At 64.4% G+C, this 23,377-nt stretch overlaps 13 protein-coding genes across 13 annotated transcripts; 6 read left to right on the forward strand and 7 right to left on the reverse strand.

Moving 5' to 3' along the window:
* Nucleotides 1–52: 52 nt before the first annotated feature.
* Nucleotides 53–2,978, forward strand: AMSG_01053 (uncharacterized protein; the record flags this gene model as incomplete). Its single annotated transcript, XM_013906773.1, has 2 exons — nucleotides 53–179; nucleotides 574–2,978. The coding sequence occupies exons 1-2, from the start codon at nucleotides 65–67 to the stop codon at nucleotides 2,976–2,978; spliced, it is 2,520 nt and encodes an 839-aa protein (XP_013762227.1). The 5' UTR covers nucleotides 53–64.
* A 5-nt stretch (nucleotides 2,979–2,983) lies between these two features.
* On the reverse strand, nucleotides 2,984–3,421 carry AMSG_01054 (uncharacterized protein; the record flags this gene model as incomplete). The annotated part of the gene is made up of 1 exon (XM_013906774.1): nucleotides 2,984–3,421. The coding sequence occupies one exon, from the start codon at nucleotides 3,419–3,421 to the stop codon at nucleotides 2,984–2,986; it is 438 nt and encodes a 145-aa protein (XP_013762228.1).
* A 1,095-nt stretch (nucleotides 3,422–4,516) lies between these two features.
* On the forward strand, nucleotides 4,517–5,503 carry AMSG_01055 (NRS/ER protein; the record flags this gene model as incomplete). Its single annotated transcript, XM_013906775.1, has 1 exon — nucleotides 4,517–5,503. The coding sequence occupies one exon, from the start codon at nucleotides 4,517–4,519 to the stop codon at nucleotides 5,411–5,413; it is 897 nt and encodes a 298-aa protein (XP_013762229.1). The 3' UTR covers nucleotides 5,414–5,503.
* On the reverse strand, nucleotides 5,361–7,882 carry AMSG_01056 (transcription factor jumonji jmjC domain-containing protein). Its single transcript, XM_013906776.1, has one exon. The coding sequence runs from the start codon at nucleotides 7,858–7,860 to the stop codon at nucleotides 5,521–5,523; it is 2,340 nt and encodes a 779-aa protein (XP_013762230.1). The 5' UTR covers nucleotides 7,861–7,882; the 3' UTR covers nucleotides 5,361–5,520.
* A 545-nt stretch (nucleotides 7,883–8,427) lies between these two features.
* Nucleotides 8,428–10,151, forward strand: AMSG_01057 (bystin). Its single transcript, XM_013906777.1, has 2 exons — nucleotides 8,428–8,647; nucleotides 8,842–10,151. Exons 1-2 carry the CDS (start codon nucleotides 8,456–8,458, stop codon nucleotides 9,772–9,774), a joined length of 1,125 nt encoding a protein of 374 aa, XP_013762231.1. The 5' UTR covers nucleotides 8,428–8,455; the 3' UTR covers nucleotides 9,775–10,151.
* Nucleotides 10,152–10,390: 239 nt separating this feature from the next.
* On the forward strand, nucleotides 10,391–12,636 carry AMSG_01058 (uncharacterized protein; the record flags this gene model as incomplete). Its single annotated transcript, XM_013906778.1, has 2 exons — nucleotides 10,391–12,358; nucleotides 12,412–12,636. 2 exons carry the CDS (start codon nucleotides 10,391–10,393, stop codon nucleotides 12,634–12,636), a joined length of 2,193 nt encoding a protein of 730 aa, XP_013762232.1.
* AMSG_01059 (uncharacterized protein) lies at nucleotides 12,469–13,493 on the reverse strand (the record flags this gene model as incomplete). Its single annotated transcript, XM_013906779.1, has 1 exon — nucleotides 12,469–13,493. The coding sequence occupies one exon, from the start codon at nucleotides 13,491–13,493 to the stop codon at nucleotides 12,672–12,674; it is 822 nt and encodes a 273-aa protein (XP_013762233.1). The 3' UTR covers nucleotides 12,469–12,671.
* Nucleotides 13,494–13,598: 105 nt separating this feature from the next.
* On the reverse strand, nucleotides 13,599–14,497 carry AMSG_01060 (vacuolar protein sorting-associated protein 26B-B; the record flags this gene model as incomplete). Its single annotated transcript, XM_013906780.1, has 1 exon — nucleotides 13,599–14,497. The coding sequence occupies exon 1, from the start codon at nucleotides 14,463–14,465 to the stop codon at nucleotides 13,599–13,601; it is 867 nt and encodes a 288-aa protein (XP_013762234.1). The 5' UTR covers nucleotides 14,466–14,497.
* Nucleotides 14,498–15,551: 1,054 nt separating this feature from the next.
* Nucleotides 15,552–16,521, reverse strand: AMSG_01062 (metal-dependent hydrolase). The gene has a single exon (XM_013906781.1). It carries the CDS (start codon nucleotides 16,413–16,415, stop codon nucleotides 15,717–15,719), a length of 699 nt encoding a protein of 232 aa, XP_013762235.1. The 5' UTR covers nucleotides 16,416–16,521; the 3' UTR covers nucleotides 15,552–15,716.
* A 563-nt stretch (nucleotides 16,522–17,084) lies between these two features.
* Nucleotides 17,085–18,902, forward strand: AMSG_01063 (platelet-activating factor acetylhydrolase IB alpha subunit). The gene is made up of 2 exons (XM_013906782.1): nucleotides 17,085–17,139; nucleotides 17,346–18,902. Exons 1-2 carry the CDS (start codon nucleotides 17,108–17,110, stop codon nucleotides 18,544–18,546), a joined length of 1,233 nt encoding a protein of 410 aa, XP_013762236.1. The 5' UTR covers nucleotides 17,085–17,107; the 3' UTR covers nucleotides 18,547–18,902.
* AMSG_01064 (uncharacterized protein) lies at nucleotides 18,473–20,034 on the reverse strand (the record flags this gene model as incomplete). Its single annotated transcript, XM_013906783.1, has 1 exon — nucleotides 18,473–20,034. The coding sequence occupies one exon, from the start codon at nucleotides 20,032–20,034 to the stop codon at nucleotides 18,568–18,570; it is 1,467 nt and encodes a 488-aa protein (XP_013762237.1). The 3' UTR covers nucleotides 18,473–18,567.
* Nucleotides 20,035–20,561: 527 nt separating this feature from the next.
* AMSG_01065 (uncharacterized protein) lies at nucleotides 20,562–21,379 on the forward strand (the record flags this gene model as incomplete). Its single annotated transcript, XM_013906784.1, has 1 exon — nucleotides 20,562–21,379. One exon carries the CDS (start codon nucleotides 20,562–20,564, stop codon nucleotides 21,363–21,365), a length of 804 nt encoding a protein of 267 aa, XP_013762238.1. The 3' UTR covers nucleotides 21,366–21,379.
* Nucleotides 21,380–21,403: 24 nt separating this feature from the next.
* Nucleotides 21,404–22,884, reverse strand: AMSG_01066 (uncharacterized protein; the record flags this gene model as incomplete). Its single annotated transcript, XM_013906785.1, has 2 exons — nucleotides 21,404–21,836; nucleotides 21,887–22,884. 2 exons carry the CDS (start codon nucleotides 22,882–22,884, stop codon nucleotides 21,404–21,406), a joined length of 1,431 nt encoding a protein of 476 aa, XP_013762239.1.
* Nucleotides 22,885–23,377: the final 493 nt, after the last annotated feature.

Genomic DNA, 23,377 nt, shown 5'->3' on the forward strand with positions numbered 1-23,377 from the left:
GGCTTCCATGCCTCCGCAATCCGCTCTCGACCTCGACCCATACCTGCACGCTTGTCTCGGCACCATGCTCCGGCTGGTGTACTCACTGGCACTGGTTGTCATCCTAGCCATAGCCGTCAATGGACGCGGCCTCTTCTACGGCCTGCAGACAGATCACATCATCCCTGGACCTCCTGGCCGTACGTCACTATCCCCTACCTCGTCTCCAGCCATGGCTGCGGCAAGCTTCTAATTCAAACTCGCACGTGCTGCGTGCCATCATCACCCGGACCCGAAACCTGCCCCCCCCCTTTGACACACACACACACAGTGCATATTGCTGTCATCAAATGGGGGGAGAGGAAGGGGGTAGGAGAGGGGGGGGGGGGTAAGAGAAGGTTGCAGGGGGTGGGGATGGGGGACCAAAGGGAAGGGAGGGGGGAGGGGGGGGGGGCCTGGCTGGCCATAGCTGCCGCGTGACCTGGCGACATGGCGACATCATTTGGTTGATGGCGTCGCCCTGGTGATGGTGTGAATGGGACTGACTGGTGATGATGATGATGACTTTGGGACTCCGGGGGGAGGGGAGGTTAGACAATCAGTTTGGCCGCGAAGTCTTTGACGCCAAGGACATCAACAACGATGGAAACGCCGACATGATTACACGGCAGTACGGATCGCCATCGCGTGAGGCCAAGCATGTAGGGCCTGTGGCACTCTACCTTGGCCCACTCGATGCGGTGGCCTCGGCAGACGACTATGACTTCTCTTTCCAGCCAAAGGTGGGCGTGAACGGATCGTACCATGCTCGGTTTGGCGAGCTGGTGGTGACCGGCGACGTCAATCACGACGGCTACGACGATCTGATCATGTCGTCGCAGGTGACGATTACAGCATACGTGTACGTGTTCTTTGGGCCGTTCACTAAGGCTCCGGACGGGAGCGCGCGCAAGGTCAACCTCACGCTCGCTGACGCAGACATTGTGCTCAACGGAGATCCGTTGACGACAGGCTCGACGTTTGGCCACGCCATTGTTGTGTGCGAGGTCGACTCGGTGCCCGGCATGGATCTGGTGATCGGCGACCCAACGTTCAATGTCTCGGGCACCGACACCAAGGAGGGCGCCATCTTTGTGTATACCGGGCCGCTGACAGGGACCCAGTACTCGGTGGCCGATGCGAGCCTCGCGCTCGAAGGCACCATTGTCGACGCGAAGTTTTCCGACACGCTGCGGTGTGCAGACGTCAACGGCGTGCCCGGCGATGAGCTCATCGTTGCCGAGCCGGGCTATGGCTCAGCGGCGGGCCGGGTGCTTATTTTCGACGATTTGCACGCCGGCGGCCGCATCTCGGCCCAGTTTGTGGGGCCGCTCATCTCAACTGTCTTTCCCGTCCCGAGTGGCGGAAACATCACGCTCATGATTCCCAACGGCTTTGCCAACGCCATCGACGTCGTCGACTTTAACGGCGATGGCGAGAACGACGTCATTATTGCCTGCTACCAATACCCGACGTTTAACGACGCGGATCCGGACGACGTCATGCGCGGCGAGGTGTACGTCTTCTGGGGCCCATTCGGCTCGGCGCGCGCCGCCGACGATCCTTACACTCGCGAGACCGCCAATGTCATCATTGCCGGTGTCGAGCGCAACGAAATGGTCGCCGGCGGCGTGCTCGGTGTCCCGTCGCTCAACCCGGACGGCATCAACGATCTGGTCCTCGCCATGCCGCACTACGGCCGACTCCGCGGCAAACTCGTCATTTTCCATGGCCTCAACGTCTCGTCCGACCACCCGCAGATCCGGCTGACGACCAAGCAGGCCAACGCGGTGCTCCATGGCGCGCGGAGCCAGGCCGGGTTTGGCTACTCGATGGCCTACGCCGGGTTCGTGTCGAACCAGACCCACTCGGCGTTGCTCATCTCCTCACCATTTGCGCCCGACGGCTTCTCCGTCGGCCGGGTCTCGCTTGTACAGCAAGTTCCCACGGCATGCCCGTACTACGGGACATGCAAGTCGTGCGTCGACGCGGGATGCGTGTGGTGCAAGGGCGACGACACGTGCACTTTTGCCTCGCCGTCGGCGTCGATCACCTGCCCCGGTAACGACATCACTCTTCTTCCCAAGCACTGCCCTGGCTTCAACTACCGCGAGCTGTTCATTGCCATTGCGCTCGCCACCGGGGTCTGCTTTGGTCTCGGCCTTCTTGCGTCGCGGCTCAAGCGGCTTTGTTGCTCCGAGGACGCGTTCCAGCGCGAGGCCCGGCTGAAGAAGCAAGCCGACGCCGCCGCCGACGACGCCCGCCGCGCCAAACTCCACGCCTCGCTCCAGGTCACCGTCGAAGACATCATGTACGGCCGCGGCGACGGCTTTGGGCCGGCCTTGGACTTTGGCTCCATCAACTCGGACGGTGGGCCGGTGCGGGTTGTCGGCGCCGACCGGATCCAGCAGCTCTACTCTGGCGAGCTTGACGACGTTGTCGCCGCCGCCGTCGCCGTCGCCTCCTCGCCCGTCGATGACGGCTCGGTCGACCTCAGCTCGCCAGGTAAGGGTGTCGGCGCCTCGTCTTCTGCCGCCGCTTCCCGCCCGCCTGTCCCCATCCGGCTCAACTCGACGGGCTCCATCGCTACACTCTCGTCGACTGACGACGATCTGGCGCACAACATGGCCACTTTTTCCAAGCGCAAGGGCAAGAACCTCTCGGTCAACGTCTCGGGCGAACTGATATCGTCCACCGGCTCGCTCACCACGCCCTCGCCGCTCGCCACGCCGACCACCCCCAAGCTCCGCTCTCCGCAGCGCCACCACCGGTACAACTCGGACTCGTCCACAGGCTCGACGGGCGCTTCAGGCGTCGGCATGCCGCCGACCCCCACGTCCGGCCGCCGCGGCTACTTTGCCGCCGCGCCTCCTCCTTCCCCTGCAGCTCCTGCCTCGCTGCCCACCGGCGCGCCTCCAATTCCGCCCAAGCCGGACGCGCCGAGCGAGGCCAGACTCTAAACCTCTCACAGTGCAGCCACAAGTGCAGCTACACGCTCGCATGCCGCCACAGGCAGCTCCAAGCCCTCGTCCTCAGACTCGGCTGCCGCAAACGCACGAACCGCAGCCACATCCAGCACCTCGACCGCAGCCACCAGCTCGCTCCGCGTCGAGCTCGGCGGCAGCGCGCCGACCGCTAGCCTAAGCTCCAGAACCTTGTTCGGCGCAGCGAGCGCTCTCTTTCCGCCCTTGGCCAGCGCACGCATCGCACGCACCACCTCGCGCACGGCGCGCGTCCGGGTCTGAGGCCGTGCCGCCGCGGCAAGGGCTTGGAAGCCGGCGACATCGATCGTCGCCGCCGGCTCGGCCGCCGCCGGCTCGGCCGCCACCGCCGGTTCGGGCAGGCTCGGGGCCCGACTCTTGGGCTCGGCCGACGGGCGAGCCGCCGCCGTTGGTGTGGCCATCCCCCACCCAGCGTCCTGGCTCTGGCTCGTCGGCACGGGTGCCTCAGTCGTCGTTGCTTGCCACCCGCCCATCGCCGGCGTTCCCCCCGTCGCCGTCGTTGTCGCTGATGCCACAGGCGTCGCCGTCGACCAGCCTCCTTCAGCCGCGCCCCATTCAGCTGCCGCACCCACTGCAGTCGGCGCACCCGATCTTTGTACGGTAGCCGGCACCGCTGCAGCAGGAGTCGTCCACCCGTCGCTCGCCGGCGGCGCAGCTGCAGCAGCAGCAGGTGTTGCCGACTGGCTGGGCGTCACCCAGCCCGCCCCGGTCTCCCACGAGCCCCAGTTGTCAGCCATGTCTACAGCACTCTGAATGTGTGGGTGGCTGGTGCAGAACCGAGTCAAGTGACACACACCACAGACAGAGGTCAAAGGCGGTAAGTTAGTCAGTTAGTCTCGCGGGCTGTCGCCGTGGTCGTCGGTGGTTGGGCGCGCGCTGGCGAAGAAGCTCATTCGGCCAATTCGGCCCGCCGCCGCCGCCACCAGCTGCCTCCCAACAGCGCCATCTCCGCCACCCACTCACCACCAACAGCGATCAAAGGAGCCATGCCATCACACACACAATCACACACCACAGGCCCCGCTCAGGTGCAACCACGGCCTGGTCATGGCCATGTCATTGATACCGCCAAACCTATGCCATTACCTGCCCGACCCGCATTGTCTGACTCTCTGCCCACCCGCGAATTGGGCATTGTCACTCGGTGGGGAAATTCCCTCGACTGTCGTTCGCCAGGTCGCGTCACACCCTCTCGGTGGAAGGGGCGTGGGGGGGGAGGGGGGGGGAGGGGCCTGGGCAGAGGGTCAACACCACCACTTGACAACAGACATATATCATGGTAGGCATTCAACAGAAGACGATGATGGCAATGACAGCAATGGCGTGCTAGGGAAAGGGGGGGCCACAATTGGCGGCTTTGTTTGTTGTTGGGGTCGAGGGCGGGGGCGGGGGGGGGGGGGGGGGGGCGGAGCGAGGGATCGCTACCGCACTCTCTGCACACGGCCACAGCACCAAGGCGGTGGAGGGGGGGCTGAGAGTTGGACTCACCACGGGCTATGGCGGAGAACGTGCAGGCGGAGACAACTCAAGCCGACTACATGGTGTTTGGGAAGACCGGGTGGATTGGTGGCAAGCTCATTGAGCTGCTGAAGGAGCAGGGCAAGTCGGTCCATGCTGCCGAGTCGCGGCTGGAGAACCGTGAGGCGGTGGCGGCCGAGCTCGATGCTGTGCAGCCCAAGTATGTGCTCAACGCTGCCGGGCTGACCGGCCGGCCGAACGTGGACTGGTGCGAGTCGCACAAGCATGATGTGCTCCGGGTCAATGTCGCAGGCACACTGCTCCTTGCTGACCTCACCCGCGAGCGCTCCATCCCCTGTGCCATGTTTGCCACCGGGTGCATCTACTACTACGACGACGCCCACCCCATCGGCTCGTCGGGCTTTACCGAGGACGACGAGCCCAACTTTGACGGCTCGTTCTACTCAGAGACCAAGGCTGTTGTCGAAAAGTACCTGCGCCTGTACGAGAACGTCCTTGTTCTTCGCCTCCGCATGCCCATCTCGGACGATCTCCACCCGCGGTCGTTTGTCACCAAGATCTCAAAGTACGAGAAGGTCGTCAACGTGCCCAACTCGATGACTATCCTGCACGACCTACTCCCGGTCTCCATCGACATGATCGAGAAGGGTCTCGCCGGCGTCTTCAACTTTACCAACCCGGGCGCTATCTCCCACAACGAGGTCCTTGACCTCTACGCCGAGATCGTCGACCCGACCTTCACCTACAAGAACTTTACCGTCGACGAGTGCAACTCCATTCTCGCCTGCAAGCGCTCCAACAACACCCTTGACACCTCCAAGCTCACCGCCATCTACCCCGACATTCCCGAGGTCCATGACGCCATGCGCGCTGTCTTTACCCGGATGAAGGCCGCCATGGACGCCGAGGCCTAATCGACCTCTACTCCTCCCATCTCCCGCTAAGTAAGCTGCCCTGTTGACGCAGCACCTAAGTAACACGCGACGCTCTCGCTACGTGCTCAGCCCCGAGCCGGCAGCGGTCAACGCGCCACGCACCGCGAGAAGAACGCGCTCACGTGCGCCACATGAACCGCGGACGCCACAACCTCCTCCACAAACTCGCCAAACAGCACGTCGCGCGGCACAGGATCGAGGTGCCACACCAGCGTCGCTACCTCGCTCGCCACAGACTCGATATCTGCCTCCGCCCACCGCGGCAGCAACTCGCTCTCGCCGCACAGCTCTGCGGTCGGCGCCGCCGATCCGCCGGCCGCCCAAAAGTCGGGCGCAAACGCGTGGTATCGCGACGCCACCAGCGCCCGCGCCCACGGACCCGCACGCCCCGGACCCACCACAGCCTCGACGAGCGACCGCACAAGTGCCACCGCCACACGCGCTCGCACGCCAGGCTTGGCCTTGGCCCGTGCATCGTCGATCGGTAGCCGCAGCCCGTACACCCGGTTCATCACCTCATACGTCTCAGTCATTCGCGAGAACGACGCCAGCGAGACCGACTGTGCGTGCGAGACAACGTGGTGCCACCAGTACGGCGGCACAAAAAGCACGTCGCCGGCCTGAAGCTTGGCCTCGTACACCACCGTGTTTGGTGCAAAGTCTGGAAACGTGGCCAGATCCGGTGCGTCAAAGTCTACCTGCGACTTGTGCCACAACGGGTGGATCCGTGGATACGGATGCATGCTACTGTGGCTGTAGTCAGGAAACATGAAAAAGGTCTTGTTCCCCGTCACTTGCGCGTAGTAGTTGTAGTCCATGTCGTAGTGGAGATGCGTCGCCGTCCTGTGCGACCCGATCCAAAAGTACTGCATGAACCGCGCGGCGTCGGCCCTCGTTCGGAAGACCAGCTCGTTCGGTTGGACGTCGTCAACAAGCTGCGGATCCATTTCCGCAAAGTGTTGCAGCTGCTGGTTACCCGGCGGGTCAAAGACATCGCTCCAGAACCGGCTCGCCCCGTCCGTCCCTGTGTAGTTGACAGCCTCGTACTCGGTCAGCAGATTGAGCGTGCGCAGTTGCGCCATCGACTGCTTCAAGTCGACGTCGTAGAACTTAAAGTCGCCGCTGCCGTCGGCGACGTCGTTGCAGGCTGCGCCGCGGTGAATCTTGACTTGGCGCATCGGCCGGGCGTCCTCGCGCCCGCCGAGATACTCTGCGTTCCACTTGCGCACACCTGCCCACCGTGCAGCCACTGTCCCGCGCAGGATGACCGGATGCGAGCCGCGGACAAACTCGGCCGCAAACGGCTCGTCCGGATGCCACTGTAGGACCGGCACACTCCGCCGCGCCGAGTGTTCGTCCTTGCCGTACGAGTGCGCCCGCGCCGAGGTGAGGAGGAGCGGACGGAGCCGGCTCGGCCCGCCGCGCCGGCTGGCAAGCTCAGATGCAAACGCCTCACGCGTGAGCGTCGGGTGCACGTCGTCCCACTGCGGATGCTCCGTTGCGTTGGCCCCAAACCCTGCCGGGTAATGAGCCTCGACCATGTGCCCTAGGCACGGCAGCTTCGTCACATCCGGCGGCGGGACCAGGACCTGGTCCATCCTGCCAGGCGGGGCAGGAAGCTCGAGCGACGTGAAGCGCAGAGCCGCCGTCGAGTCGCGGCCGCCGGCACCGGCTCCGCCGCCCTCTGCCTCGGCGTTCTCGGCGTCGTCCTCGTCGTCATCGTCGTCGTCGTCCCACAGCGAGGCGTCGATTCCGTACGCGTCTAGCACATTGCTTGTGGCCTGTGTCGATGTCCTCTGCTCAGCAGCACTTGCGGCAGAGTCCAGCTCGGCGTCGAGCGCACACAGCGTGCGCAGAGAGAGAGTCCGGGTCCACACTCCGCGAGCAAGGCATGCTTCCTGCAGCGACAGCGGCTCGTCCGGCTCGCGAGCGGCAACCACCTGCGCAAGCGTGGCGCCGAGCGACAAGTGTGTCAGATCATTGTACACACTGTCGGCCTCGGGATTGCCAAACCCAACCAAGCTTCCCCTCTCGCTCACCACCACAAGCGTAAGCGAGGTGCCCGACGCCGCCAGGGCGCCGGCAACTACCTCCACCGCCTCCGATCCGGCCGCCGCCACACTGTGGCCCGCGTCAAGCCCTGCCACCGCCACCACATGATGGTAGCGGGAGGCACCAGACATAGATCGAGCTTCGGCAAGCCACGGCTCGTCGCCGCAGTCGTCCACCAGCGGAGGGCCGGGCGGGAACGGCTCGGCAGCTGCGCGATCGGCTACGCCAGCCAGCACTCCCAGCAGCGAGTCAGACGGTGCCACGACCGGTGCCCGCATCGCATATCCTGCCCCTCGCAACTGCTTCTCCACCACTGCCACCGCTTGGGCCACCAGTGCGTTGTCGTCACCCCACACGCCGACATCGACGACCATATGAACAATTCCCTTGACGACCGCCACCGCCTCGTCGACCTCGCCCACCTCGCCCGCGCCGTCCACCAGAGCCACCAGAGCCACCAGAGCCACCAAAGCCACCAAAGCCACCACTGCTGTATTCCTCCACATGTACACTCTTCCTGTACCTGTACCTTCCTTCACTCTGCCTCTAGCCACAAGACAAGTTACCTCGCCTCACCAGCAGTCACCAACCACCACCGGCCGCATGGCGCCACCGCCACTGCCGCCCCTGGCCATCTCCGAGCACCACAGCCACCCACCCACACACCCATACCTCCATCCATCCATCCATCCGTCCGTCCGTCCATCCGTCCGTCCTTTCCACCACCCCCCCCCCCCCCCCCCTCCCTCCCTTACCTCTACCCCTACATCATCCTGATCGCACTCTTCTCCCGTCAGTCCGACTTGTCGGCAGCCAGTCTGTGGTGGCGGGGCGGAGTGGCGGGGGCCGACTGAGCAAGTGGGCCTCAGCCTTCCATCCTGCCTGTGGCCCAGCCAGCACGCCAACCGGCCAGCCACCGGCCTCCGCCCACCCTCACACTCAACGCCGTGCCCGACACTCAAAGCCGTCATGCCGCGTAATCGTGCCAACCGTGCGGGCGAGAAGGCCCGGCACGACCCGCTGGCTACCCAGCTGCGCAAGGACGAGATCCTTGTGGACGACGAAGAGGCGGCGGCGACGGGCGGAGGAACTGGCGACGCCAAGGCCACACGCAAGCGCCGCAAGCGCCGCATTCGCAAGAAGGAGGCGGCCAACGAAACGGTACGTAGGTTAGAATCCCCCCTCTACATCCCTAAGGACATGGTGCATGCCATGCTCGTTCGCATGCCTCTGGACGGGTCGGGGTTGCCGCGGGGTGGCGGGATGGGAGGATTGGCCTGGATGGGGGGGGGGAAGTAGGAGAGGCGGGCTGACCGGCGTCGACTCACATGAGAGCATGTGTGGGGGAGGAACAGAACGAGTCGTATGTGGAAGAGGCGCTGGCAAAGCGAATCATGAAGCAGGCTGAGGACCAGCGGCGGGAGGAGGAGATGGAGCAGATGCAGCGCGGCTCGTCGGCGGCGATCGAGTTCCCGGAAGATCCCTTGCCCGAGCCCAAGATGTTTGCCTACGAGTCGGACGGCGAGGACTCGGTCTTCTCCGAGGACGAAGACAACTACCTCAACGACGTGGACAAGCTCTCGCCAGCTGACGAGCGGCTGCTCTCGATGTTTACTGCCGGGTCGTCCGGCGCCCGCGCCACCCCGGCCCGCAACTTGGCCGACATCATCGAGGCGCGGCTGCGCGAGCGCGAGGGCGCCATCACGCTCGGCGGCTCGGCCGTGGACGTCGGTGAGCGCCTTGGGGCCTCGCTGCCGAAAAAGGTAGTCAAGGCCTACCGCATTGTCGGGCGTGTGCTCAAGGACTACCGCTCGGGCAAGCTGCCCAAGGCGTTCAAGATCATCCCTGCGCTCGAGAACTGGGAGGACATTGTGTTCATCACCAACCCGTCCGAGTGGTCCAAGCACGCCATGTACCAAGCCGTCAAGGTCTTTGCCTCGAACCTCAACGCCAAGATGGCTCAGCGGTTCTTCAACCTTGTCCTCCTCCCCTGCGTCCGCGAGGACATCTCGGAGCATCGCAAGCTCAACTTCCACCTGTACCAGGCACTCCGGAAGGCGCTCTACAAGCCTGCCGCCTTCTACAAGGGCTTTCTCCTTCCGCTGCTGGAAGAGGGCTGCTCCGTCCGCGAGGCCCTCATTGTCGCCTCGGTCGTCAAGAAGTCCCGCATCCCCATGCTTCATTCGGCCGCCGCCATGCTGCGCATGATGGAGCTTCCCTACTCGGGTCCGGTCACCATCATGCTCCACACCCTGGTCGACAAAAGTACGCCCTCCCGCTCCGTGTAGTCGACGCCCTCGTCCAGTTCTTCGTTACCTTCCGTGACGTCGACCAGGAGATGCCGCTGGTCTGGCACCGTGCCCTCCTCACCTTTGCCGAGCGCTACCGCAGCGATCTGCAGGACTTCCAGCTTGAGCTCCTCCGCCAGCTCCTGCACATTCAGCAACACGAGTACCTCACCGAAGACATCCGTCGCGCCCTCTTCAACAAGCGCCGCGACGGATCTGGCCCCGGCCCCTCGGCGGACATGTCTGCCGCTCCCTTTGAGGGCTATGAGATCGCCGCCGGCCCGGCCCCGGTCTCCATGGCCAAGGCTCCGACCTTTTCCACTCCGCTCACCATGGACACCAACGTCTAAACACATGTCAAACAACCAAGCGGGCAACCATGCGAAGCAACTTTTCCTCCTCCCCGAACCATCGTCTGCCTCCTTCATAGCCATCGCCGAAACCGGTAGGGGCGTGCGCCGAGCGCCGAGACAGACACGACACACTCATGCCCCCTCCACCCACCCGCACCCCCCGCACACACACACACACACACACACACATACCTCACCTTCACACACCTTCACACCTTTCCACCGCTCCACCACTTTTTTCCGCTCCCTGCACAACAGCAGCCATGGACGCGTCGCTCTCGGGTATCCTCCGCATGGTCATGACGGCGCCCGACATGGAGAGCAAGGTCTCGGGCATGCGCCAGCTGGAGGTCCGGGTCCGGGCCACGCCGGAGCGATTCCACTCGCCGCGGCTCGCTGCCTGGCTCACCCGACAGCTCGGTACCACCACATCGCCTGCTCCTCTGCCTGTGGTTGCCATCACCGTCGTCCTCCTCTCGCACCTCGCTTCCACCCCCATCGGTCTTGCCGTCCTCCGTGGCACCCGCGACCTGCCCTCGGCTTGGGCCGCCGGCTTTGCCGCCGCAGGCACCTTTGCCGTCGGCGCCTCGCTCCGGGCTGCCCTCCTCAGCCTCATCGACAAACTCATCGAAGGCGCAGACGATGAGCCCTTTGACTGGTTCTCCACAGAGCGCCACGCCTGCATCGTCGCCGACTCGCTCACCACAAGCGGTCGCGAGCAGGAGCAGGCCGCCAAGGTCCTCGCCTGCATGGCCCGCCAACCGCGGGTCGCAAAGTTCCTCTGCGACGGCGGCTATGCCACCTCGCTCATCCGCGCCCTCGCCCGCCCCTCGCTTGCTCTTCAGCAGTACGCTCTCGCCACTCTGGTCCGTATGACCGAAGTCGATCGCGCCTGCGGCATCCTTGCCGGTCAGCGCTCCACCGCCCTCAAGATCCTGGCCAAGCTCTCGGCCTCGTGGGACGCGCCGGCGCTTCTTCGACTCACCAACTTTCTAGTCAACCGCATCTCGCCCACCGTCCAGCTCCAGCCCGTCGCCCAAGAGGTCAGCCCCGCTGCGCCGGCTCGCCCTGCTGCCTCCAAGCCTGCCGCGAGCTTCCTGGCCCTTCCCGGCGCGGCAGGTGGCGACCAAGCATCATCGAGTGAGAGTTGCGACCAAGTAGGCCTTCGTCCACGCAAGGTCTCGACCTCGAAAATCGACGGCCTCATTGCCGAGCTCGGCATCGACGAGCCACCGCCGTCGCCGATGGCCTCGCGTCCGCCGTCATCCAGCAACCACACCGAGTCCGAGTACGCCGAGCTCCTCGGCGACGTCTCGCAACTGAAGATCCCAGATCCGGGCTCCGAGTCGCGCCCGAGCTCGTTTGGCGAGTCGCCTCCGCCGGCTGAGGCTGAGTCCGAGCCGCCACTTTTGCCGCTTCGTGGCCGCAAGGCCCGTGGCATCAAGTTTGAGACCCTGTTCTCCATCCTCCACGACGGCGCCGAGTACGACAGCACATTTGACATGGCTCCGGCTGCGCCGCCCGTCACTGTTGATGGGCGCGGCGCAGAGGCTGCCGCCAGCGAGCCCTCGCCGGATCCCGTGCCCGATCCCGTGGTTGAGCACTCCAACAGAGCCAGTAGCGGCTCGTTCGAGTTTGGCTCAGAGCCACCGCTTGTCACAGACTCGGGCTCCGACTCAGACCTAGAGGAAGTGATGGAGGCTGCCAAGACCGAGGCCGAGGTCGGCGCCGCCCTTGACGCCATCATGGGACCGGATCTCGGACTCGACCTCAGTGGCAGCGGTCCAACTGCGCAGGAGAAAGCCGATGCAGCTGCAGCGACCGAGGCCGAGGTCGACGCTGCCCTCGACGCCATCCTCTCGCCGCGCAAGCCCGCCAACGAGGCCGGGCAGGCTGACCCGCCGCAGCAGCCGACGCTTGTCGACGAGCTCTACCACCAGCTCGCCCGTGAATGCGACGAGAGTCTCGACATCGAGACTGTCGAGGAGCTCGCCGCCATTCTGCCGGTCTCGGTCATTCGCGACCGCCGACTGAGCATGATGATTGCCGCCGACCGCCGCCCAGCCTCACTTATTGTTCGCGAGTTGTGCGACAAGCTCGAGCCCGTGGTTGCCGCCAACGCCGACGCGCTGGCCCCGCGCGAGCCGACCACAGCCGACGAATTTGACACCATGCTCGCCGACTTTGGCATGGACGATCTCGACCTTGACTTTGCTGATGCCGACGCTGACGTCGAGCTGCAGCTGGAAAGCCTCTCCAAGCGCGCTTCGTTGACTGTCGACAGCCCAGAGCCGCCGGCTCGGCTCTCCCCGCGGTCCGCGACTCGGTCAACTCGCTCGAGGAGCTCGAACTGCTAACAGGCGTCATGGGCGAGGGCACTGTCGCCGATCTCGACGACCTGCTGGCCTTTACTATCAGCAACTCGGCTACCGACGCCTTGGCCACCGTCGACGACGACGCCCAGCTATACTCGACACTCAACGACATTCTCGGCGAAGAGCTCGTGTAGCGGAACAGGTGCAGAGGTAAAGCCAGTCGTTCGTGTCAGAGCTCGTCATGATCACGGTGCACTGCCGCCAACGCTGCACGTGCTGCCGCTAGCCGTGCCATAGCTTTCTCGACATCAGCAGCATCAAAGCTCTCATGCCCCATCTGCTGCGAGGCCTGGGCCATATCGCCTCGAGCCTGCGAGCCGTAGTTCCGCGCATTGTTCGCCGCATGCGTCTCCTGGATCCGGGCACGGACATGGTTCTCGTAGCTCTCTGCGTGCCGCCGAACAGCGGCTGCGAGGCTCTCAGGCGTTGCGCTCGCGGCATCGGCCACGAACGCCGAGCCCGCCAGCGCCGAAGGGCGGCGTGCGGCGGCTCGAGCCGCAGCATGCGAGACGGCGTGCGAGATCGGAATGCCGTCGCCGATTATGGATACACAGGCAGCGCGGGCTTCAGCCTCAGCAGCAGCAGCATCGTGCGGGCTGTAGGCCAGCGCCTCAGCGGCGTCGTCGAGCCAGGCCCGCAGCGCAGCGCCGTAGCGGGCGAGCAGCGGCTCGCACAGCGGATAGACGTGGTTGTCTTGCGAGCCGATGCGGCAGAGCGCAGGCGTCAGCAGCGCCGCCCGCGCGCTCTTGCCCACCACGGCTCGACGACCGGCATCGGCTTCGACATCAGAGTCGGCAGCCTTGGAGAGGTGGAAGGCGTGCACGCCGAGGGCACGGGTGAGGAGGCAGCGGCAAGCGTCGACGGCGTCTTCCGTCATCAGTGCCATGGCTCCCGGCACCGTCGGCGCCTCTTTCTCGGCCGCTGCCGCAGGCATGACTAGCACCAGGGTGAGGAGGGCGACCAGACTAAGAGCAATGTGTATGAGTGCCATGGCAACCGCAAAGAGAGATGAGGTGGTGCCACTCGTCACCGGGAAGCTCGCCGTGCGGTGCGTGCGGCTCAGGTCCAACAGGCATGCCGGGCCGGGCTTGGCGGTTTATGCCCTGCCGCTCGACGCCGATTCAGACGGCGGCGGCGGGGAGGAGGGGGGCGAGCCAGGACGGAGGCGGACGCGGGTGCGGCGAGTCCGGGTCCGGGTGATTCTGCGCGGATCGCGCCGCCAGAGCACAATCTCCTGCTGCTTGTAGTAGCGGCGATCGGTGGCATCGACGAGAACGAGGTTGAGGTAGTACCGGACCGAGAAGATCTTGATGCCCTCGTGGTAGGTCGGCGTGAGCGGAAAGCCACCGAGGAAGAAGCGGACTGGAACGCTCTCGCCATGGACGGGTGCGCCGTCCATGATTTCAAACTTGGCCAGCGTTTGTGTGTCGGTGTACGCTTGAGCCTGCGGCAGGCCGGTAGACTCGGACCGGGTCAGGGCCAGCTCCATGAACTTGATGGGCACGCGGACCAGGAGAAAGAAGACCTTGCCAACAATGACGTCGCGCAGATGATACTTGGACGAGGAGTACTCAAACTCAATGTGCAGTGACTCCTCGATGCCGACCTCCATCTTGATCGAGTTGTTGATGGCCGGCGGCTTGTTGTAGACGTGAACCCAGAGCTCCTGCTCGTGGACGACAGACTGCATAAGCGACCGCACAATCGTGACACGGATCACGTACCGGACCCGCACGTTGGCGCCTGCGTACGACTCGAGCGGGCAGTGCGGGACGCCGAAATCAAACGGGAACAGCGCCACGCCCGCAGCCAGCTCCCCCGGATCAGCCAACGCGTACGCCTCGTGGACAAACTGCGACCTCGAATCACGGTCGTAGAACAGGGCCATGTCACCCACCAACTCGACGACAATGCCGTTGTGCTCCATCGGCCTTGCCGTGTCCACCGTCACCGCCCCAGACATGGCCTCTCCGCTCACCACCACCGGCAGCAGCACGGGCTCGTCTACACCCACCACCCACGCGCACATACGGTGAGCCATCCCTGCACCACACACACATACACACATACACACAACATCATTCCTCTTCGCAGCAGCTTACCTTGTCCGTCTAGCGCCAGAGGCACGCACCTCCGCGGAGTGACTGCATCGTCCAGCGCCACCGCCACCTCGACGTGCTGTCCAGTAAAGAGAGACTGTGGCGGGGGAGCAAGGTGGTGAGTATGGCGTGTGTGGTGTGGTTAGAGATGGTGGCAGAGGGGGGTAAGGGACTACATACCAGCATGGCGAGGTGGATTGGTATGAGGAGGGGGGGTGGAGTGTGGGTGGGCACGGGTAGGTAAGGTGGTTGTGCGCGTCTCGGCTGTGCGCGTGACTGTGACCGGCTTCGGCCAGGGTGCGGCGTGGGGGAAGAGCGATGATGAGGCCAAGCTATGGTTGATCGGGTAGGTGTAGGCACGAGTTCAGTGGATGCGGATGCAGATGTTGAAGGGAGGAGATGTTGCCCATGTGTGATGAGAGATAGTCCAAGGCAAACCAGGCGAGGCCAGTCGAGGCAAGTCACAGGCCTGGTCGAGGCAAGGCAAGGCGAGGCGAGAGGATCCCTCGGTCTGCCTCACTCGGGAGTAACCCAGACAGAGCGGATGTGAGCGACAGGAGGTGGGGACACCTCATCGGGGACGTGGACATTCTTGTCTCGAGCACAAGCACAAGCACACAAGCACACAAGCACCCACACACACACACACACATACACACACACACACACACAGGTGCGCGCATACACACGGATATACGCATACTCTTTGCCCCTCGCTCTATCTCTTTTCTGTGCTTACGCGTTCTGGGGAATAGCAAGCGGTGGTGATGCAGTCGACGCGGACAGCGATGACGACGACGATGACAACGGCGGCAACGACGACAGAGAGAGCCAATGAGCTCGTTCTTCAACTGGCGGCAGATGATGCAGAGCCGGAGGCGGCAGTTCCCTCGCGGAGAGTCCAGTGGGCGCCGGATGTTGTCGATAACGAGCATCTCAACAAGAAGAGTTCGAAGAGTACGTGGTCAGGCAGGGGAAGAAGTCGGGGTGTGGGCGACGTCGAGCAGAGTGACTCACATTAAGGCGGGGGATGGGGCAGTCTGCTGTGTGTATCACAAGCCACGGGCGTTTGGAGAGTCATCGTCTGAATCGGCATCGTCAGACATGTCGGACGACTACGAGACGCGGATGAGGAAGATTCGGATGCGGCGGAAGAAGGCCATCGAGGCTGCACGGCGGAAGCATGCCGAGGAGGGGGCACACGTGCATGGGGAAGAGTGCATGCACGGCGATGAGAGTGGGGGCGGAGGCCATGGGCACGATGACAACGACGGCCTGGGTGACGCGCGCCACGGATCAGACGCCATCTCTGGCGACGGCGCGGCGTCGTCGATGCCGCACCCGTGACGCATGCGCCTTGAAAGTCGCTTAAGCGCTTGGCGGCGACGGAAGGTCGAAGAAGATCGGACGCGACGGGGCAGCGTCCAGAGTAACGGGTGCAATGCCCAACGAGAGCCCGTAGACTCTGTCGGTGAGCTCGGTACCAAAGTAGGCCATCTCGGTAATGGTCGCGCGGCAGCGGGTTGCAGCGTCTGCGGGCCCGTTAAACTCCACATCGACACCCCAGAACGCGCGATGGGCGCGGAGGCCGCCGCCGTCATCCTCACGATCCATCGACGGCAGGTCGATGACCAAGTGGTTGACGCCGAGGCTGGCAACCCATGCGGCGGCCTCGGGCAGCAGATACACCGGATTGGTGCCCGAGTAGGCCATGGCGGCCGCGGCCTGGCGGCTAACTTCAGGCGCCATTGTGCGGATGCAAAGTGCAGCCAGCGGGACATTGGCGTCGGCCCAGGCGGCGAGCGCGGCTGCATGCGATGCAAACGCCGAGTCGAGGGCGGCGCGAGATACGACCCGGTCGCCTACCGCCGCGTTCGGGTAGCACATGTCCGGGTCGTCGCTTGAAGCCAGAGCCGCGGCAGTTGCCTCGTCCAAGACGGTGATCTCAGGCGTGAGCAAGAGGGCCAGACCTGTGGCGCACACGACCGGCGCGGCCAGATCGCGTGCGACGGCGTCGACGGTGGCGCCACAGGTGGTGATGTGGCCGATGCACTCTGTGTGTGTACCAGCGCCATGAAAGCAGACAGTAACCACATCACAGTTGCACGAGCCGCCCTTGGCCACTGCGCCGACATACGAGCCAACAGCAAAGGGAGTGGCCTCTGGCGGCGGGATGGAGAAGGCCGACACGGTCTCTGCTGCCGACGGGGCGACAGGCAGCGAGGCGTCCCACAGCGGCAGGCCGGCGGCCAGCAGCGAGGACGACGACATGAGGAAGGTGAGGCTGAAGAGGGGAGAGAGGGGAGGGGGGGGGGGGGGGTGGAGAGAGGTGGAGGGGGGAGGGGGAGGGGGGGGGAGAGGGGGGAGCGCCTTGGCCGCAGGCACGGGTCACGGAGCACGGGGGACGGGCACGGGGGCAATGGGGCGGGCCGGCCGCGTGGGGGCAAGGCTTGGGGTAGGGATAGGGAAGCACTTGTCTCTCTTGGGGACAGTTTAGAGGCAGATCATGACGCTGTCGGACAAGCAGAAGATGCGACTGTAGGTGGTGGGGAGGAGGGGGAGGGGGGGGTGAAGGGTATATGGATATGGAGGGGGGGGGGGGGGCGAAGGCGGGGTGGGGGTGGTGCGGGAGACTGGACAGTGGACGGGCTTGGAGGGTGCCAAGTGTGCGTGTGATGCCAGAATGACTGATACAAGGATGGAGTGGTTGGGTGTGGGTGATGCGGGGTGTCGGGGATGGGCAGGAATGTGGCTGTGGCAGAGTATCTGTACCATACGGGGTATCCGGGGGTAGGCGAAGCCTTTGTCGAGGCTGCCGGCGTTGACTACGATAAGAGATCCAAGTACTCGGCGTCACTGGAGCGCAAGTGGACCTCGTTGCTCAAGCTGAGCAAGAAGATCCGGATGCTACAGGCAGAGTTGGATGAGGCCAAGGCGTTGCTGGCGCTGGGTCCGATCCGCAAGCCCGCCGCCGAGGCTGGGTTCCTCCCGGCGGCGACGGCCACGTACGAGATGCGTGCGCACCGCGACGAGATCTCGTCGCTCGTTTTTCACCCGACCGAGCCCGTGCTGGTCACCGGCGGCTACGACTCGACGGTGCGGTTCACCGACTATGAGACCGGCGAGTCGCTGGGCAAGCCGCTCCGCGAGTCGGGCGCGGTGTCGGCGGTCGCGGTTGATGCGAGCGGCAGCTTGCTGGCATCGGCCTCGGTCTCGTCCATCCGAGTGTGGCAGTGGGAGTCGCGAAAGCGGCTCAAGTCGCTGACGGGGCACGAGGCCGATGTGTGGGACGTGGCATTCACTCCCGATGCCTCGCACCTAGTCTCGGCGTCTCGCGACACGACGGTGAGGGTGTGGACGCTCGACACCGGGTTCTGCGTCAAGATTCTTAGCGGGCACTCGGAGTGGGTGCGTAGCGTCAGTGTCGCGCCCAACGGCGAGGTGTACGCCTCGGCTGGCGCCGACAACACGGTGTGCGTTTGGGGTGCAGACGACAGCGCCCCACGGGCGGTGCTCTCGCACCACAGTCACGTGGTTGAGGTTGTGGCGTTTGCGCCGGCCACTGCGAGCGTGCACCTCGCCAAGCTTCAGGGCGTTGATGCTGATGAACCTACTGTGGCTGCGGCACAGTATGTGGCGTCGGGCGGGCGCGACGCGATGATCCACGTCTACGACGCCGCGGCCGGCGCGCTGGTCGCTTCGTTTGCCGGCCACGACGGCTGGGTCCGCGACCTCGCGTTCCACCCGTGCGGTGAGTTCCTCCTCTCATGTGGCGATGACAAGTCGGTCAGGGTCTGGTCGCTGGCGAGCGGCAAGTGTGTCAAGACATACACCAAGGCGCACAGCGTGTTTGTGGGAGCGATGGCGTTCAACGTCCGCTCGCCGGTTGTGGCTACTGGCGATGTCAGCGGTGGGCTGAAAATCTGGAACTGTGTCGCGCCGTGATCAACTGGAGGCCAAGCTGCCTCAAAACTCGGTGTAGTCGGACGGACGGCGCCGGCGGGCGCGTACAAGCAGCGGCACAGCGACAAGGGCAATGCCCGCGAGCAGGAGCGCCCCAAAGACGAGCATGACGGCCGTGTAAGCCGAGCCTGTCTTCAGCTGCAGCCGCGGTTTGAGCGCCGGATACTCAAAGATTCGGGCCTCGTACAAGATGGCGCCGAGCGTCCACGACATGTCGTAGTTGTTGACCTCTTGCACAAATGCGATCGGGGCAGACGGCGCGAAGTTGTAGCCTTCGAGGAGGAGTGCCGAGGTCCACATGGCAATGAAGCACGGGTGGTCCTCGTCGTAAGCTGGCGGAAGCGCGGCCGCCTGGGCCGATGCATCCAGCGCGCAAAACGCACGGGTTGCCGCGCGGTACGCCTCGGGTGTGTGGGTCGTGTTGAGCGCGAAGCCGACAGCACGAGCGCCAGCCGCGTAGTTGTCAGTGGCGTAGAAGATGCCGGTTTCCGGGCCGTGGCGGGCGAGATCCGGCTGATACTGACCTTGCATGCCGCAGCTAGTGTACGGACACGAGTCGGAAGCGTTGAGGAGCTGCACTGCAAGCATCTCGCAGAGGGTGGCGTTTGACGAGCCAAACAGCGTGATGCCTGCCGCGGCCGAGGTATGGTTGGCGCCGAGCGGCTCGCATGGATCGTAGTACGCGTTAGGTATGCCCGGCACTCCGGCATCAGGCAAGGTCTTGAGCACGTTGTACATTCGGTACCGGGCCTGGTTCTTGCCGTACAGCAGATACGAGGTGGTGTACACACCCGGCGTGTACGGGGCGGTGTAGGCGCTGGGAATGTCGGACGGCGAGAGATTCCGCGGGGCAAAGGCAATCTGAGTCGAAGCTCCACCACAGTCGAGAATGCCAACGGTAGCGTTGATCGGCACAGTCCGGCGGAGGTTGCCGAGCGCCTGGTTGACGGCCACGTACATGTACGCGCCCTCGTGGGTGCCCTCGATGACCCGGGCGGCGCGGATGCCCGGGACGATGGAAAAGTCGGTGAGCGCCTTGAACGAGGCAATCACCTCGCGCATCAGAAAGTCCTGCTGCACTTGTGGCAGCAGGCGGAGGCCAGCAGTGGCACGGAGAAAGATTGGCGTGAGGTACTGCTTCGAGTCCGGCACCTGGCTGTCGGCAAACTCGAGCAGTGGCCGCAGATACGCCCGCACCTCGGCTGCCGACGCACCGCCAAACTCGGAGAGGCCTGGCTTGATCTTGAGAAAGACTGGGTGCGCGTTCACCTCCGGATAAGTCCGATCCTCGGGCGGGTTAGCATACCAGGTGTAGACGTAGACCCGGGTGCCCGACGAGCCGGCGTCGAGCATGACACCATACCGCAGCTGTCCTGCCGTATCCTTGACCAGCCCACCACAAAGCAAAGCGACGAGACCAGCCACAGCCACCACCATGCCAAGGAGCACAACTATCATACCCACACGCATGATGCCTGACTGGGCTGGGTGCAACGACAGGTGATGCTGGCTGATTGGCTGATGCAGGAGTCGGTCGAGATGTGCCGAAGGTCCGTTGGTCCGCAGGTGTGCGGGGCAAGGGGGGGGGGGGGGGGGGGGGGGGGGCGCTTGGGACAGCGATGAGGCGGTGTCCTCCAGCAGAGGACGATCAAGCATGGGCGATTGCGCTCCGGTACGCCGTGTTTACGCATCCACAGGCACCCGGCGATCAAGCTTGGGGAAATGCGCTTCGGCAATTGATGTTTACGCATCCACAGGCAGAAGGCCTATGGCGAGCGCTGTGCAGATGGAGCGATCATGCATGGCCGAAGGGGCCGCCAAATGTCTTACCTGACCGATTCCGTACCGTAACGGGCTAAACGTCGGCGGCGAGGCATGTGGCGGCGCTCGCTCGCTGACCTCACCGTCGCAGCAAGTTCATGAAGAGGGAAGAAGGGGGGAATGCTTCTCGGAGATAAAGTCACTCATCTCGGTCACAGTACAAAGAAACAGAAAACATGGGAAGGACACGCGAGTGGCTGGTGGTGGCGTTGGTGGCGCTGGTCGTGGTGGCGCTGGCCTGGCCGGCGGCGGGGAAGAAGGGCGAAGGGGCGGCGGCCAAGGTGAGCGAGGACGACGACGACTTTATGGACATTGAGGACTTTTCGTGGCAGATTGCCGACGACGCCGAGGAGGTCTGTCTGCAGTACTGCAAGGAGAAGCGCAAGCGGCCGTTCCTCTGCAACGTCTTCTCCCAGCTTGTCGGCATGGTCGCCGACCATACCCTCGGCTCGGTCAACCGCTTCCTCAACTTCCGCAAGGAGGCCATCCTCAAAAAGTACTACGACCCGATCTTTAAGCTCGAGCTGACGACCAAGCTCCGCGAGTCTGCTGCGTACACCGTCGACAACGACGTCCGCAATGCCACAGAGATTCGTGAGCACTTTAACCAGCGCTTCTTCCAGTGGTTCGTCATGTCCTCGCTCTCCGACAAGGGCGCGGCTGGCCTCTCCGGCTCGGAGCTCTCGTCGCTCGGCGGCGGCGGCGCCGGCGCGGGCTTGGGCGGCCTTGGTGGCGCGCTGGCAGGCATGGGTGGTGCCGGCGCCGGCTCGCACCCGCCCGGCTCGCCCGAGGCCGAGGCCATTGCCGCCTTCCAGCGTTCGCAGGCTGGTGGCGCCGGCGGCTTCGACATGTCGCAGTTTGACAAGCCCAAGACGCCCGAGGAGCAGGCGGCCATCGACGCCTTCCACCGCTCGGTTGCCGAGGGCAAGATCGATCTTTCCGCGCCTGCCGCTGCGGCTGATGACCACGACGAGCTGTAAACGCCCCATCACAACGACACGCTCGTGCCATTCTGCTCTCAGCTGCTCGACGACGCGTCGTCGAGCTGGGCCTCGAGCTCCTGCAGCTGCTGCGCAAGCCGCGCTTGCCGCGCCGATGACGCATCGAGCATGGTCTCGTAAAAGCCGACCGAGTTGCGGTTGATCCTTTGACGCAGCGAGTCCATCCGTGCCGCCAGGCTCTCCACCTGCTTGTAGAGTTCGCCCATGCGCGAGTGGTGGATGCGGCGTGCGGTGGCCAACCGCGATCGTGCCTTGCCCTTGTTCTGCCGGCTGCGAGTGACAAGCATCCGCTTTGATGACGCAATTGTGGGTAGCCCAGCGGCCTCGTCATACTCGTACATCGAGTACTCATTGAGCTCCGAGTCGAGGTTGTGAACGACGTACCGCGTCTCGAACGAGTTGGACTTTGCTCCGCCAGACGCCGACGATGCGTTCGAGTCTGAAAACAGGCTGCCCGTGCGGCAAGGTCGGCACTCCGGATCCGTACTGCGCTCGGCGACGCCGAAGACGACGACGCTGCAGCTAGGGCTCGCCTGCGATCCGCCCTCTGGACCGCCTGCGCCCGCCGCCGCCGCCTCACCGCACGCTCACGCACCGTCGTCGTCGCAAAGTCGGACGTCGAGAGCGAGTCGTTGCAGGCGTAGCCTCTCGAGCCTGGGTCCGAGCTCGAGCCAGAGTCCGAGCCGCGTCTGTCAAACCCGACACGGTCAGTCTTGTACTCGGACCAGCTCGAGGTTGAGCCCGAGGAGCCAGCGCCAGTGCTGGCCTCGCCCGGAGCATCAAAGTCGACTCGGTCCGTCCGGTACTCAGAAAAGCCGCCCGACGACGAGCTCAGCTCGCGGTCAATGGCAAACTTGTCAAAGTCAACCATGTCGGTACGGTACGAGCCAAACGATACTGACGAGTCGAGCCGCCCCTCGCCGTATGCATCAAAGTCAACCCGGTCAGTTCGATACGAACCGCACGACGACGAGGCAAGCTCGATGCCCGAGCCCGAGCCCGAGCCCGAGCCCGAATCCGAGCCCGAACCCGAGCCTGACGTACTCGGCTCCGGGCGGTCGTCCGAGCGACGCGAGTCAAAATCAACCCGATCCGTCCGATACGAGCCGCACGACGACGAGGCAGACTCTGCCTCTGGCAACGCGGCGTAGTAGTCAGATGGCTCGTACGGAGTCTCGTCTGACGATGCGTAGTCACGCTGCCAACGTGGGAGCCTTCGGGAAAAGTCAACGCGGTCAGTCCGATACGAGCCCTCGGACGACGGTGCGTCCGAATCGAGATGCGGATACTCGTCAAACGGAACCCGATCCGTCCGGTACGAGCCGGGTGACGACGACGAGTCCGAGTTGAGGTTCGGATACGCATCAAACGGAACCCGATCCGTCCGATACTCACCCTCTGACGATGACCACTTCCCCACCCCTGTAGCCGCCCCCGAGCTGCTGCTACTCTCCGACCTGCCAGCCCGAGCCGCCTTGCGACGACCAAAACTCACCATAAGCCCTTGTTTCGCCACGTCCACGCGACCGCGACCGCGCTACTCTGTGCGTTCTACTCAGTCTGTATACTCTACTCGGACTGTGCGCAAGAGCCAGTCCTATGTTGGTGTCTCCTCGAACCTTCTGCGACCTGTCTCACACTATTCCCGTTGGCTCCCGCTCTGCGCCTGCAGCGCGAAGTCGGGTGGAACAGCTGAACAGCCGAACGGCGGTCCGTCTATCCACACCAGCCGCCCGCCAACCCGCCCACACTCGCCACCCACCCACACCCACCCACACCAGCCCAACCCAACCCGCCAACCGGACAGTCCAACCACACCACCCGTCCCACACCACACATCCATCTCCTCTCCCCTCCCCTCCCCTCCCCTCGGCATGAACGCCTCACAGCCTTCACCTGCCGTGGCTGGCTTTGCGCGCGCACGCCTCGCAAGCGGCACGGTCTGGTCGAGCCTTGGCGGGCAGGCACGGGCGCGGGCTTGGGCGCACTCT

The sequence above is a fragment of the Thecamonas trahens genome (genome assembly GCF_000142905.1).
Source record: "Thecamonas trahens ATCC 50062 unplaced genomic scaffold supercont1.4, whole genome shotgun sequence".
In the NCBI taxonomy this organism is placed as follows: domain Eukaryota; order Apusomonadida; family Apusomonadidae; genus Thecamonas; species Thecamonas trahens.

Coding starts and splice junctions, on each gene's coding strand:
- AMSG_01056 (XM_013906776.1), bottom strand. CDS start 7,860: ATGGTCGTCGATGTCGGCGTGTGGGGTGACGACAACGCACTGGTGGCC.
- AMSG_01057 (XM_013906777.1), top strand. CDS start 8,456: ATGCCGCGTAATCGTGCCAACCGTGCGGGCGAGAAGGCCCGGCACGAC. Junction 8,648..8,841: donor AGGAGGCGGCCAACGAAACG/GTACGTAGGTTA, acceptor GGGGAGGAACAG/AACGAGTCGTATGTGGAAGA.
- AMSG_01062 (XM_013906781.1), bottom strand. CDS start 16,415: ATGCAGCCGCGCTCGCCGCCTGGGCCGACGCCAATGTCCCGCTGGCTG.
- AMSG_01063 (XM_013906782.1), top strand. CDS start 17,108: ATGACGCTGTCGGACAAGCAGAAGATGCGACT. Junction 17,140..17,345: donor GACAAGCAGAAGATGCGACT/GTAGGTGGTGGG, acceptor GGGGATGGGCAG/GAATGTGGCTGTGGCAGAGT.